The sequence below is a fragment of the Nomascus leucogenys genome, chromosome 13 (assembly GCF_006542625.1).
Source record: "Nomascus leucogenys isolate Asia chromosome 13, Asia_NLE_v1, whole genome shotgun sequence".
Lineage (NCBI taxonomy): Eukaryota > Metazoa > Chordata > Mammalia > Primates > Hylobatidae > Nomascus > Nomascus leucogenys.
In genome coordinates, this window is record NC_044393.1 from 80,323,192 (window position 1) to 80,337,147 (window position 13,956).

At 36.0% G+C, this 13,956-nt stretch overlaps 1 protein-coding gene across 9 annotated transcripts in view; it reads left to right on the plus strand.

The window, feature by feature from the left end:
- Positions 1–13,956, plus strand: part of MKLN1 (muskelin 1) — a 398,537-nt gene that overhangs the window by 286,879 nt on the left and 97,702 nt on the right. For 8 of the 9 annotated variants that reach the window (XM_012512222.2, XM_030825627.1, XM_030825626.1 and 5 more), the window contains 2 exons: positions 5,779–5,888; positions 8,055–8,247. In XM_012512222.2, the coding sequence (XP_012367676.1) occupies positions 5,779–5,888; positions 8,055–8,247 (303 nt within the window). Of the gene's footprint in view, positions 1–5,778; positions 5,889–8,051; positions 8,248–13,956 lie in introns of all 9 variants that reach the window. The other variant, XM_030825628.1, reaches the window with a different exon arrangement.

Sequence of the window (13,956 nt, forward strand, 5' to 3'; positions counted from 1 at the left end):
AATAATTTTCATTTATAATGAATATAGCTTATTAAGCAAATTGAAGTAAGTTTGGTCATAAATTGTTAACAAGGAAAATAGCCCACATTTCTACTGTGTGACAGGGGTTAAGTTTTAAGATCTGTTGTGGATAATTCAGCGTACCAGCAAAGCTGAACTGATATCATTGGACTGCCTTCCTTCAGGAAAGTTTTACTTTCCTTTCTTAAGTTACCTTTTGTATAAAATGAGGATGTTAATGCTTTTTCTGTCTAATGGTAGGATAGGTAGCTATATTGGATATTTTCTTGAATGCTGTTCCAGTTTGTGGATCTGTGGTTTTAATTTAAGAGTACATTTATGGAAGAAATGATTTCATTTTGGATATCTCTTTTGCACATTTTTATACTTATATTTTTAAAGCTTGTGTTTACATGCCTTCTTACATGTAGCATTTTAGGGACTTTGATGGGACTTAGTGTAGAAGGACAGTTGGCCTTAGAAAGAAGCTTGGTTTTAGATAAGACCTAGAGGTGAAAGGAAAATTTAGTAACAGAGGTGAGTTATTAATTGGGAGACTGGATTCCAGAGGGCAAGTTAAAGTTTAGGAAGGGAAACCTCAGCAGGAGATTAGATCAGAGGAAAGTAAACACAAAGTAAAATGGGATGAGGGTATTGGTTACAGATGGCTCGAAGGGTTTACATCCTGATTTATAGCCACAATAACAGCTGTATGAGGAAATCAGGGGTAGGCGAGGGCAAAAAGAGGTACAGAGTCTTGGAAGGATTCAGGGGGAGTCTTGGTTTTTGGTAAATGGAGAGATGTGGATTTTTGTAAAGGAGTCACCTGCAGCCTGGATGGTTGTGGAGACTTCAGAGAGCGGCTTTAGCTTTGGCTGGATGCAGCGTGAAATCTGAGCATGAAGCCTGGGTATTAGGTCCAGGAAGCCCTTTAGGAGAGCATGTGGAAAAGTGACATTTTAGAAGTATACTATTAAGAGGAAAATTAATATAATAATAATAGATAATAACAGCTAATATTTATTGAACACTTAGTATGTGCCAGTTACTGTGCTAAGTATACTTATGTCATTAAATCTGTAGTAGAATAGTAGATGTGCTCTTTCAGAATAGTTAATCTTGAATTTTTAGGATCTCTCAGAACCTCTTTTTTTTTTTGGAGATGGGGTTTCACTCTTGTTGCCTAGGCTGGAGTGCAATGGCACGATCTTGGCTCACCACAACTTCCTGCCTCCTGGGTTCAAGCGATTCTCCTGCCTCAGCCTCCTGAGTAGCCGGGATTACAGGCATGCACCACCATTCCCGGTTAATTTTGTATTTTTAGTAGAGACGGGGTTTCTCCATGTTGGTCAGACTGGTCTTGAACTCCCAACCTGAGGTGATCTGCCTGCTTTGGCCTCCCAAAGTGTTGGGATTACAGGCGTGAGCCACTGCGCCCGGCCCTCGTGTTTTTTTTTTTTAAGAGGCAGGGGCTTGCTCTGTTGCCCAGGTGGCACAATTAGAGCTCAGTGCAACTTCCAGTTCCTGGGCTCCAGCCATGTTCCCGCCTCAGCCTCCCTAGTGGCACACCACCACACCTGGCTAATTTTAAAAACAATCTTTTTGTAGAAACTGAGTCTTGCTGTCTTGCCCAGGCTGGCCATTTTATGAAAAAAGGTGACACAGGGATGTTGATTATATTCATGTCTGATTGTCCTATGGGGAAAACTGATGGCTGAATCCTAGAATACAAACTGCTAGCCTTGGTATATATATTAGGAGTTTCTAATTCTTTTATTTGATGAGGGAGGCATCTTTTATCAGGGAACAAAGAACACGTGCCTGGAGCTTTAATTCACTTTTAGATTTCTTATAGTATTCTAATATGCATTATTAGTATTGTTAATGCTGCCAAAAATCACTGGCATTTGAAGTGAGTGGACATCATTCTGCTCATTTTTTACGTACCCTTTTAGTCTGTTGAAAATTAATTATATTGTTTATTCGTCTGTAATATATATGCCCTTTGGCAAGATAACTTCATGATTTACCTCCTTCCTCTAAAGGTATTCTTTAAAGGTATTAAAAATTATAACTAATTTTATTCTAGAAATATTTCTGTTGGACCATTGGGTAACAGATTAAATTTCACTGCAAGTGTTTTAAAAGGTTTTTGTTTTGTTTTTTAAGAGACAGGGTCTTTCTCTGTTACCTAGGCTAGAATTTAGTAGTGTGGTCATAGCTCACTGTAACACTGAACTCCTGGGCTCAAGTGATCCTTCCATCTGGCCTCCCAGGTAGCCAGGACTACAGGCACATACTATCATGCCCAGCTGATTTTTAATTTTTTTGGTAGAGATAGGGTCTCACTATGTTTCCAGGGTGGTCTTGAACTCCTAGGCTCAAATGATCCTCTTGCTTCTGCCTCCCAAAGTGTTGGGATTACAGACGTGAACCACTGCACCAGGACCAATAAATGAATTCTTAATGAGATTTGGACCTGGAAATCTCTAATATTTTACGTCTGGTGACATATATGGACTATATTCTTGGTGCTTTTTGAGTTTAGAATCATTATTTTATTCTGACTCTTATACTACTAGATGGTTATTGCTATGTGATTTAGTAGATAAACTTTTAAATGACACTGCTACATAAGGAAATAAACACTAAAACAATAAAGATAATTTAATGTTTGTTGTTAAAAAAGCTTTTTGAAATGTGTGTTGTTTACATACATAAACAGAAAGGCATATTAAATATCCCAGGAGTCCTTCATACATCCTCATGGCTGGTTGCTACTGCCTGTGTTTTTATTCACACAGCTTCCTTTATATTAGTGGTCCCCAACCTTTTTGACACCAGCGACCAGTTCTGTGGAAGACAATTTTTCTGTGGACCCAGAAGTTGGGGCAGAGTGTGGTGGAGAGATGGTTTGGGGATGAAACTTTTCCATCTCAGATCATCAAGCGTTAGATTCTCATAAGGAGTGCACAACTTAGATCCCTCGTATGTGCAGTTCACGATAGAGTTTGCAGTCCTTTGAGAATCTAATGCCAACGCTGATCTGACAGGAGGCAGAGCCCAGGCAGTAATGCTCCCTTACCACGCTGCTCATCTCCTGCAGTGCGTCTGCGTTCCTAACAGGCCATGGACCTGTACAAGTTTGGGCCTGGGGGTTTGGGACCCCTGTTTTAGATGACAAAAATATATAAAAGTATCATACCCCATACATCTTCCTTATTCAGTCAGATATTGGAAATCATTACGCCTGGTATCAGCTATTCTGGATATTCTATTTTGATGCTTCATCAAAACTCTACAAGTGTTAGTTTCTTAAAGATAGTTGCATTATTGATTCTGAAACTGCACCAGTGAATCTATTGATACATTAAAATTCACTGGTCTATCTTGGACTTTTTACCCAGTGGTCTGTCTTTGACTTTTTACCCAGGTGTGATTTTGTAACATTCATTGGTTATTTAGAAAATATGGTTCACTGAATTATACAGATCTCCCAAATGTTGAAATACTTCATTATATAATATTTTTAAAATCACATTTATTAATATCACATCCAATCTCATTTAAAAAAATCTAAGTGTTGGGAATCAGCTAAGCTCACAGTGGTGGGTACTTACCTTCCAAAATTCTAATTTTTCTCTTGAAAGCTTGGTTTTTGTCCTTGACAGCAAATATCATTAAGTATTTTCCTTGAAATGACATGTAAATGTTTGGCAAATACCCAAATCTAAATAACTCATAGGTTGTCTGTTTTTCTTTCAAGAATAAAATGTCATTCCATGAAAAATAAATTGGTTTTTAAACTCAAAACTTGAATAATTGTACAGGTCCTTTCCTTGAGATAACCATTGTGCTTTGGTACACAACAAAAATGCTTTATTATGCAAATCTCATTTTGTCACACAGGATACTAGACAGATGTGTACTTAATGATAGGAGTTCAATAAAATTAATTTTTCTGTGCCATTGGTAAAGATTATTTATTTTTTATTTTATTTTTTTTTTACTTCCAGTGTATGGTGGTGAGGCCTACAGTGCACTTTGCACTTACTGAGCACTACTAGTACTTTTTGGTGCCATTAGTTTGGTACCAAGGTGCTAGCAGTTTTACACACCATTGCTTTTGTACCATTAGTGCAATGTTGCTATTATTAAAAGGCTAGAAAAGTGTTTATTACGTTATTTTGAAAAATAGTTATTTTGAAAAATAGCTAGTGTTGTTATTAAAAAAAAAAATAGTTTGGACTACATGGGACCTCCGGAAAGACCATTGGGATTTTGAGTGACATGATGTTAAATTTATAATTAATTGGAGAGAACTACACATTTACAATATTGAGTTTTCCTATATAGGAACATAGTATGTTCTTTCATTTATTCAATTATTCACTAAAATTTTATATTTTCTTATAAATATTGCGTATTTTGTTTATTCTGAAGTATTTTCAGCTTTTTGCCATTATAAATAGGACTTTTTTGAGGTATATTTTCTAATTGGTTATTGTAGGTGTAGGAAAAGTTGATTTTTGTGTGTTTACCTTGTTTACAAATAAAAAGAAAAGTTTTTCAATTGAATATATATATATATATTTTTTTTTCCATTGAGACAGAGTCTTATTCTGTCGCCCAGGCTGGAGTGCAGTGGTGTGATGGCAGCTCACTGCAACCTCTGCCTCCTGGGTTCAAGTGATTCTCTTGCCACAGCCTCCCAAGTAGCTGGGATTATAGGCGCATGCCACCATGCCTGGCTATTTTTTCTATTTTTAGTAGAGACGGAGTTTCACTGTGTTCGCCAGGCTGATTTTGAATTCCTGGCTTCAAGTAATCCTCTTGCCTTGGCCTCCCAAAGTGCTGGGATTACAGGCTTGAGCTACTGCTCCTGGCTCTCTTGAATTTTTTTAGGTGGACAGGTCATCTTTAAATGACAATTCGTTTTTCTTAATTTGTTTGTTTGTTTCCTTATTGCACTGGCTGAGACCTCTGATTAGTGTCAAATAGTAGAGATATTGGACATCTTTGTCTTGTTCTGACTTGAGTGGGAATACTTAGTATTTTCCCATTAGGTTTAATTTTTAAGGTTTTTGATGCTTTTAAAAAAATCTAAGGAAATTTTTTATTGCCTTATATTGCTTATATATTGAGGGTTTAAAAATAATAATGTATTAAAGTCATCAAATGTGTTTTTTCTTTTATTTTGTTAAGGTGGTAAATTATATTAATATAGCTCCTATTATTTATTGAACCATCATCTTTCCATTCCTGGAATGAGATCTTTTTGGTTACAATGAAAATCTGATTGAATTTTTTTGCAACTTTTCTCCTTTTAATTTGTATTTAAATATGTATTCATAGTTGCGATTGGCCTTAAGACTTTTTTCTTCTGATTTGGATTTCAGGGTTATGCCACTGATAATTTCAGTCTCTTTCAGTGTTCTGATGTAGGCTAAATTCTAAAGTAATTTTTTGCTGCTTGTACATTTGATAAAATTTACCTGTTAAATCATCTAATTCTGGTGGCATTTATTTGGGGGTAGACATATGAACATTTTTAATTTATCTTACAGTGTTTTTATTAACTAAGGAAATCCTACGTTGGCATGGGTCATCTGTTTTGTTTTACTGTTGTAGCCTTAGCACCATGCTAGTCATATAAAAGATGCCCAGAAAATTTGTTGAATGAATCCTTATAAGGTTGAATAGTGCTTTTACTTTGCTAAAGTTTTATTTGAACTGTGTCAATATTTTTCTTCTTCTTTTTGTTTTTTCTCCTTAAAGTTCCACTCTTGTCCTGGGGACCCAGCTTTAACTTTAGCATCTGGTATGTTGAACTTAGTGGCATTGATGATCCTGACATAGTACAACCTTGTCTCAACTGGTACAGCAAGGTAGGACTGTGTTTTAAATCCCGACTTTAATGCCTATAAAAGGAGAAATATGTCAATCTCTTATCTTCATTGAGAATAATTTAAAATATTCAAAATAATAATAACAACAGTTAGCTAACATTTTATTAAGCACTTCCAGTCTGCCAGCTTTTAAGGAATCCTGATAACTCACTTAGTCATTATCACTCTATGAGACAGGTGCACTTATTATCCCCATTAGTTTATAGATGAAGAAATGAAGCACAGAGAGATTAAATAGTTTGCCTAGGATCACACAATTATAAAGTGTTTGAGCCAGTATATGAACCCAGACAGTTTGGCTCCACAGTCTGCTTTTATGTTATTATACCCATTTGACTCTGAATTTTGTTTTTTTACTTGTATTCATATAAATACTTAAAACAATTTTTAGGGGGATAGTTTTGCAGCCTAATGGAAAATTTAAGATGTGGATGTGATTTAGACTCCTAAAGTAGTCAACAGGGTTAAAAAATATTGCTGTTTAATATAACTGTAATATATATTGTTACATGGTAGTTATGATAAATCTTTTTTAGAGGCCAAGAGTAAGTTAATTATAGTAATTATAATTAAGTTGGTAATTAGTTATAGTTATAACGTGTTAAGGATTAGGTGTTTAATGACCTTTTATTAGTTAAGAAGTCAGCTGTCAACTGATTTGTGTTTCAAATCTTATACATCTTCCTAAACACATTGTTTTGTTTTCTTGCCTTATTAAAGGGTAATGCCTATAAGTAAATCATTGTTGTTTGATTATCATGCAGGCTTCCATGTCATCTGTTTGTTTGAATAGTGGTATACTTAGGAAGTTTGAGGTAGTCCCAGAACATATTCCTGAAGTTGAGATTTTTTAAAAAAAATCCTTTTTATAAGATTGTATTTTTGGCATCTATCCTATTAGGGGAAAATTTTAATAAATTAAGTGCCTGCTTTTTGGATTCCACTTAATTGAGATGTCTACTTTATAGCTGCCTAATAGATGAGGTAGTTCAGGCTTAGAAAACAATTAAATTGGGCCGGGCGCAGTGGCTCACACCTGTAATCCCAGCACTTTGGGAGACCAAGGTGGGCGGATTGCCTGAGGTCAGGAGTTCAAGGCCATCCTGAGCAACATGGTGAAACCCCAACTCTACTAAAAATACAAAAATTAGCTGGTCATGGTGGCACGTGCCTGTAAGCTCAGCTACTTAGGAGGCTGAGGCAGAATTGCTTGAACCCAGGAGGCGGAGGTTGCAGTGAGCTGAGATTATGCCACTACAGTCCAGCCTGGGAGACAGAGCAAGACCCTGTCTCAAAAAAAAAAAAAGAAAAAAAAAAAATTAAATGTAGTCTCTTTCTGATGATTTTTGAGTCATAAAATATGTTTGTAAGGTCGGTCGCGGTGGCTCAAGCCTGTAATGTAATCCCAGCACTTTGGGAGGCCGAGGCAGGCGGATCACGAGGTCAGGAGATCGAGACCACGGTGAAACCCCGTCTCTACTAAAAATACAAAAAAAAATTAGCCGGGCGCCGTGTCGGGCTCCTGTAGTCCCAGCTACTCAGGAGGCTGAGGCAGGAGAATGGCGTGAACCCGGGAGGCGGAGCTTACAGTGAGCCAAGATTGCGCCACTGCGCTCCAGCCTGGGCGACAGAGTGAGACTCCATCTCAAAAAAAAAAAGTGTTTGTAAATTTGAAATATCTGTATACTTGATACTTGTCATTCAAGTAATAGTTTATTTTTAAAAACCAAAAATAGCATAATATAATTTATGTGGATTATTTAATTTTTTGGGGGGCTCTCAGTACCTGCATTGTAATGGGATTAATAGATGCTATGGAGTTATAATTGTTACAATATTAAGTGGAGTTTAAGAAATAGATGTTCTCCCTTTCTTCAAAGTTGAGGCTCTGGAATTAGGTTTGGTTTAATAACTTTTGGCTACATACTTTGTGACCTTGGACAAGTTATTGGAACAGGCCAAGCTTTAGTTTTGCTAGTTAAAAGAGCCAAATAATGATACCTAATGAATCAGGTTAGTACACTGCTTGGCACATAGTGTTAATAAATGCTCAGCGTAGATTAGTTATTTTTACTGTTGTTATTGTTTCCTACGGTATCATCTAACCAAATCTCTTCTTTCCATACTTACTCTGTGTTCTAGTAGTACCGTGAACAGGAAGCTATTCGCCTTTGCCTAAAACACTTCAGACAACACAACTATACAGAAGCTTTTGAGTCACTGCAAAAGAAAACCAAGATTGCACTGGAACATCCCATGTTAACAGATATTCATGACAAGCTGGTGTTGAAGGGTGATTTTGATGCTTGCGAAGAGTTGATTGAAAAGGCTGTAAATGGTATGAAACTGAGATTGGTTATTAGGGTAAATTCAAGTACATACGGGAAACTTTTTCTCAAAAAGAATATAGGTTTATGCCAGTTATTACTCTAATTTTTTTTCTTGGTTTTTCACTCGGTTAAAAATTGTTAGCTCTTTAGATTAGGGACTTCTTTCATGTAAAATAGATCCATGATGTAATGAGACTTAAAAAAATGAAATGTACTTGAACTCACATATAAATTTAAGTTGTCATCTTGGGAGACCATGCACTTACAAGTGATAACATTAACTAGCAATAAACTGTATCAGAAATAATATTTTGATATTGACAGCCAATATTCATTAACAGTGTAGTTTTGAGGAGAAGGGGGACTAGATAATAAAAAATGTTAATAAACAGTTATATAAGGAACAAGGAGATTTATATTGAAAACAACTTCCTTGTGGTGTGAATGCTATATAATTGCCGATTTTCTTGTGTGACCTGTAGTCGGGCTTTGAAAGAAATGTGAATAGCTGAACATCTATATTATCTCCCAGGGCACTGGCTTTGGAGGGTAACACTCATTTGGATATTTAAGGTCTGACATGTTTTGTTATTTAAACTAAAAAGGGACTCTATTGTTGCTTATAGTATGACTTTTTTTTTTAAATCTTCCTCAGTAACTTTCATAGTGACAAAGAACAGAATAGTTGCACAATATAAAACTTGTGGAATTGAATTTGGTGCATCCTTTATAGGAAGAAATAAGAAATAATAGATTTTTCAGTGGTTTGCTCTCATTTTCATTTTATCACTGTTATTATCATCTATTATTAGGTATTCATATTTATCAGATATTGGGTAGCTAAAAAAAAACCAGACCTGTACTGCCTTCTTCGAGTTTATAAATTTAAAGTTAACTTAAAATGAATTGCTTTGAACTCCACTTTTTAAAATATGACAAATCTGCTTCTAAGCCTTGTACATTGTTATTGCTTACTTGATTGATGATGATACTTGCAAATAAATGATTGGTATGTTTGAAATTCAGTATATTTTGGAGTATAAACAAACACATAACTAATCTCTTAACAGACTTTAAAATGCTACCAATAAAAAAATATATATATATATATATATATATATATATGCCATTTCTAGGAGTGAATTCTGTATTTTTTTTTTAACCTCATAAGATGAGGGAGGCATAGGTAACTTTAGGGCTTTTTTGTTTCAGATATTTATCAGTAAGGCGTTTGATATCATTTTGTGAAGGGAAAGCAAAACAACAGCCACAGGCAACTCTATACAATTAATAAGCTAAAAACAGTTATATTTTAAAGCTGTCTTTAGTGACGTACTCAGTTGGTTAAGATTAGCTGATAAAAATCTTGTGCAGTTTTGATATCTACAGACTTAACTTATCCTTTGGCTCTAGAAAGGAACCAAGTTTAGAGAAATTAGTAGTTGCTCAATTCTTGAAACTTACAGCTACATCATAGTTTTTGTACTATGAATACTATGGGCTCTCTAAACCGGCCTGGAACACTGTTAGTTAATAAACATTCCTTTCAGGGTTGTTCAGTTTGCTTCTGACCTCGTTGATGATGATTTGTTGGACAAATAAGGAAGTAAACAGTGCAGAGTTTTTTGGCTTCTGCTCTATTAAAAACATAGCAGAGAAGGACAAGAAGTTCCTGCCTGCTAAATAGGAAGATCTAGGGAATCAAAAGAGTCTCTGTCAAGCTTCTTGTAATGGAGGATACAAAAGCTACTTTTAGTATTTTTAGTATATTACTTAGTATGATCTTTAAGTATTTTCTGTATTTTAAGAAAGTGTAAGGCTCTATTTATTTCTCTAATAGGCTTTTTGTGTGTCTAGAAACATCACTGTATTTACATTTCATTTTATTAGAGGTGATTTCGGAACCAATAATTGCTACTACCTCTTTGCCAATGCAGGATCCAGTGATGACAGGCAAAAGTAATCACCTAGGGACAGGAATGTTTTACTCAAACATGTGGAGATTGTACTGAAAACCTCCCTTTGCTGAGCTTATCTTATTTGCTATAGAAAGAAAAATTTTCTTTTGTGAGATAAAGGAAGGATAAAGTTTAATAAGGTAGTCATAAAGTTTCAACCTGAAATCTCTACCTTTCTCCCTTTGTCTTTCCCTGCTTCTTTCTTTTTTCTGTTACCCTGCTTTAAAAAAAAAATCTCTCCACTCTCGTCTTTCGGATTGTGCAGTAGTTGTTAATTATAGGCATATCTTGGAGATATTGCAGGTTTGGTTACAGACCACTGCAGTGAAGTGAATGACACAATAAAGCAAGTACGCAAATTTTATTTCCTTTCCCCGTGCATATAAAAGTTATGTTTCCACTTTACTTTCGCCTATTAAGGTACAGTGGCATTATTTATTTAAAAAAGAATGCACATACCTTAACTTGAAAAATGGTTTATTGCTTAAAAAATGCTAATGATCATCTGAGCCTTCAGTGAGTTATAATCTTTTTGCTAGTGAAGGGTCTTGCCTCAGTATTGATGGCTGCTGGCTGATAAGGATGGTGATTACTAAAAGTTGGGGTGGCTGTGGCAGTTTCTTAAAATAAGACAAAAATGAAGTTTGCTGCATCAATGAGTTCTTCCTTTCACAAAAGATTTATCTGTGGCGTGCAATGTTGTCTGATTGCATTTGACCCACAATAGAACTTCTTTCAAAACTGGAGTCAATCCTCTCCAACCCTGCTGCTGCTTTATCAGCTAAGTTTATGTACTATTCTAAATCCTTTGTTGTCATTTCAACAGTGTTCACAGCATCTTCATCAGGAGTAGTTTCCATCTCGAGAAACCACTTTATTTGCTCATTCATAAGAAGCAATTTCTCATCCATTCAAGTTTTATCATGAGACTGTAGCAGTTCAGTCACATCTTCAGGCTCTACTTCTAGTTCTCTTGCTATTTCTACCACATCTGCAGTTAATTTCTTCTTCTGAAATCTTTAACCCTCTGCACATCATCCATGAGCACTGGAATCAACTTCTTCCAAACTCTTGTTAATGTTAATATTTTGATCTCTTCCCATGAATCATGAATGTTCTTAATGGCATCTAGAATGGTGAATCCTTCTCAGAAGGTTTTCAATTTACTTTGCCCAGATCCATCAGAGAAATCACTATCTGTGGCAACTATAGCCTTACAAGATGTGTTTCTTAAATAATAAGATTTTCTTCAAAGTCTAAATGACTCCTTGATCCATAGGCTGCAAAATGGATATGTGTTAGTAGGCATGAAAACATTAATCTTCCTGTATTTCTCCATCGAGCTCTTGGGTGACAGGTGCATTGTCAGTGAGCAGTAATATTTTGAAAGAAATCTTTTTTTTTTTTTTTTCTGAGCAGTAGGTCTCAACAGTGGGCATAAAATATTCAGGAAACCATTCTGTACACAAATGTGCATCATCTAGGCTTTGTTATTCCATTTGTAGAGCACAGGCAGTAGATTCAGCTTAATTCTTAAGGGCCCTAGGATTTTTCAGAATAGTAAATGAGCATTGACTTCCACTTAAAGTCACTAGCTGCATTAAACCTTTACAAGAGAGTCACACTGTCCTTTGAAGCTTTGAAGCCAGGCATTGACTTCTCTCTAGCTATGAAAGTCCTAGATGGCACTTTCTTCCAATAGAAGTCTATTGGAATGTTTTGTCTACATTGAAAATCTGTTTAGTATAGTTACCTTCATGAGTGATCTTAGCGAGATCTTCTAGATATTGATAACTTGCTGCATCTTCTATAATACATCAACACTTGTGGCTTTACTTTGCACTTTTATGCTAGAGAGTTGGCTTCTTTCTTTAAACTTCATGAACCAACCTCTGCTAGCTTCCAACTTTTCTTTTGCAGTTTTCTGACTTCTCTCAGCTTTCACACACTTGAAGAGAGTTAAGGCCATGCTTTAGATTAGGTTTTGGCTTAAGGGAGTGTTGTGACTGGTTTAATCTATCCAGACCACTCTAACTTTCTCCATATTAACAATAAGTCTGTTTTGCTTTCTTATCAGTCATGGGTTCACTTGTAATTTCCTTCAAGAACTTTTCCTTCTCATTTACAACTTGGTCAACTTTAGTGCAAGAGGTCAACTTTCAGCATATCTTGGCCTTTGACATGCCTTCCTCCCTAAGTTTAATTATTTCTAGTTTTTTATTTAAAGTGAGAGGTTTGTGTTGAACACTTAAAGGCCGTGGTAAAGATATTAAATGGCCTAATTTCAGTATTGTTGCATCTCAGGAATAGGGAGGCCCAAAGAGAGGGAGAGAAATGGGGGAACTGCTGGTTTATGGAGTAGTCAGAACATACACAACATGGTGCCTCAAAACAATTACATTATTAACATCAAAGATCACTGATCATAGGTCACTGTAACAGATATACAATAATGAAAAAGGTTGAAACATTGTGATAATTACTGAAATGAGAGAGAGACACAGTGAAGAAATTCTGTTGGAAAAACGGCATCCATAGACTTCCTTCAATTTGTAAAAAACACAGTATCTGTGAAGCGTGGTAAAGCAAAGCATTATAAAGGCATATGCATATTCAATTATCTTAATTGATTTTCTGTTTTTAATGCAATTTTGTATTCCTGTTACAAACCCTACTTGATAATGGTGTCTTACTCTTTTCAGGTATTGTATTTGATCTGCCACATTTTTATGAAGTATTTTTGCATATATTTGTGTATGTAAGATATTGGTCTGCAGTTTTCTTATAATGTGCCTGTCTTGTTTTGGTATCTTTTGGTATGTTTGGGTGGTTCCAGCCTTATAGAATGAGGCAGGAATCTAAAAGTGTTTGTGTAGAATGAGTAGTAGCTTGGTAGAATTTACAAGTGAAGGCAACTGGACCTGAAGTTACCTTTGTGTGGAGGTTTTTGTATTCTTTTGGCAGAGTCTCTCTTTGTCACCCAGACTGGAGTACAGTGGCATGATCAGTTAACTTTAGCCTTGAACTCCTGGGCTCAAGCTATCCTCCTGCCTCCTGAGTAGCCGGGACTATTGGTGCATACCATCATGCCTGGCTAATTTTTTAAAATGTGGAGATGAGGTCTCGCCATGTTACCCAGACTGGTCTTTAACTCCTTGCTCAAATGATCCCAAAGCACTGGAATTTCAGGTGTGAGCTATTTGTTTATTTGTTTTCTCTTTTTCTTTTCTTTTCTTTATTTTTTTTTTTTTTTTTTTTTTTTATTTTTTTTTTGAGACAGGGTCTCTCTCTGTTGCCCAGGCTGGAGTGCAGTGGCACAGTCACAGCTCACTACAGCCTTGACCTCCCTGGGCTCAAGTGATCCTCTTACCAAGCCTCCCAGGTAGCAGGGACTACAGGTGTGCGCCACTACACCTCGCTAATTTTTTGTATAGGTGGGGTTTTGCCGTATTGCCCGGGCTGGTCTCAAACTCCTGGGCTCAAGTAATCCACCTGCCTCAGCCTCCCAAAGTGCTAGAATTACAGATGTGAGCTGCCACCCCCAGCTGAATTACTTCTTTATTGTATACTTGGTTAAAAACAAAAACAAAAACAAACAAACAAAAACTTTCCAGTGTCTGAAGCTGTCTGTGCTTGAAATTTGGTGGGTGGGAGTGTTTTTACCTATCAGTTTAATTTCTTTAAACATCATAGGACTAATCAGAGTTGTTAATTGTTTAGTTCAGCTTTATTAAATGATATTTTTCTAGGAATTGTCTA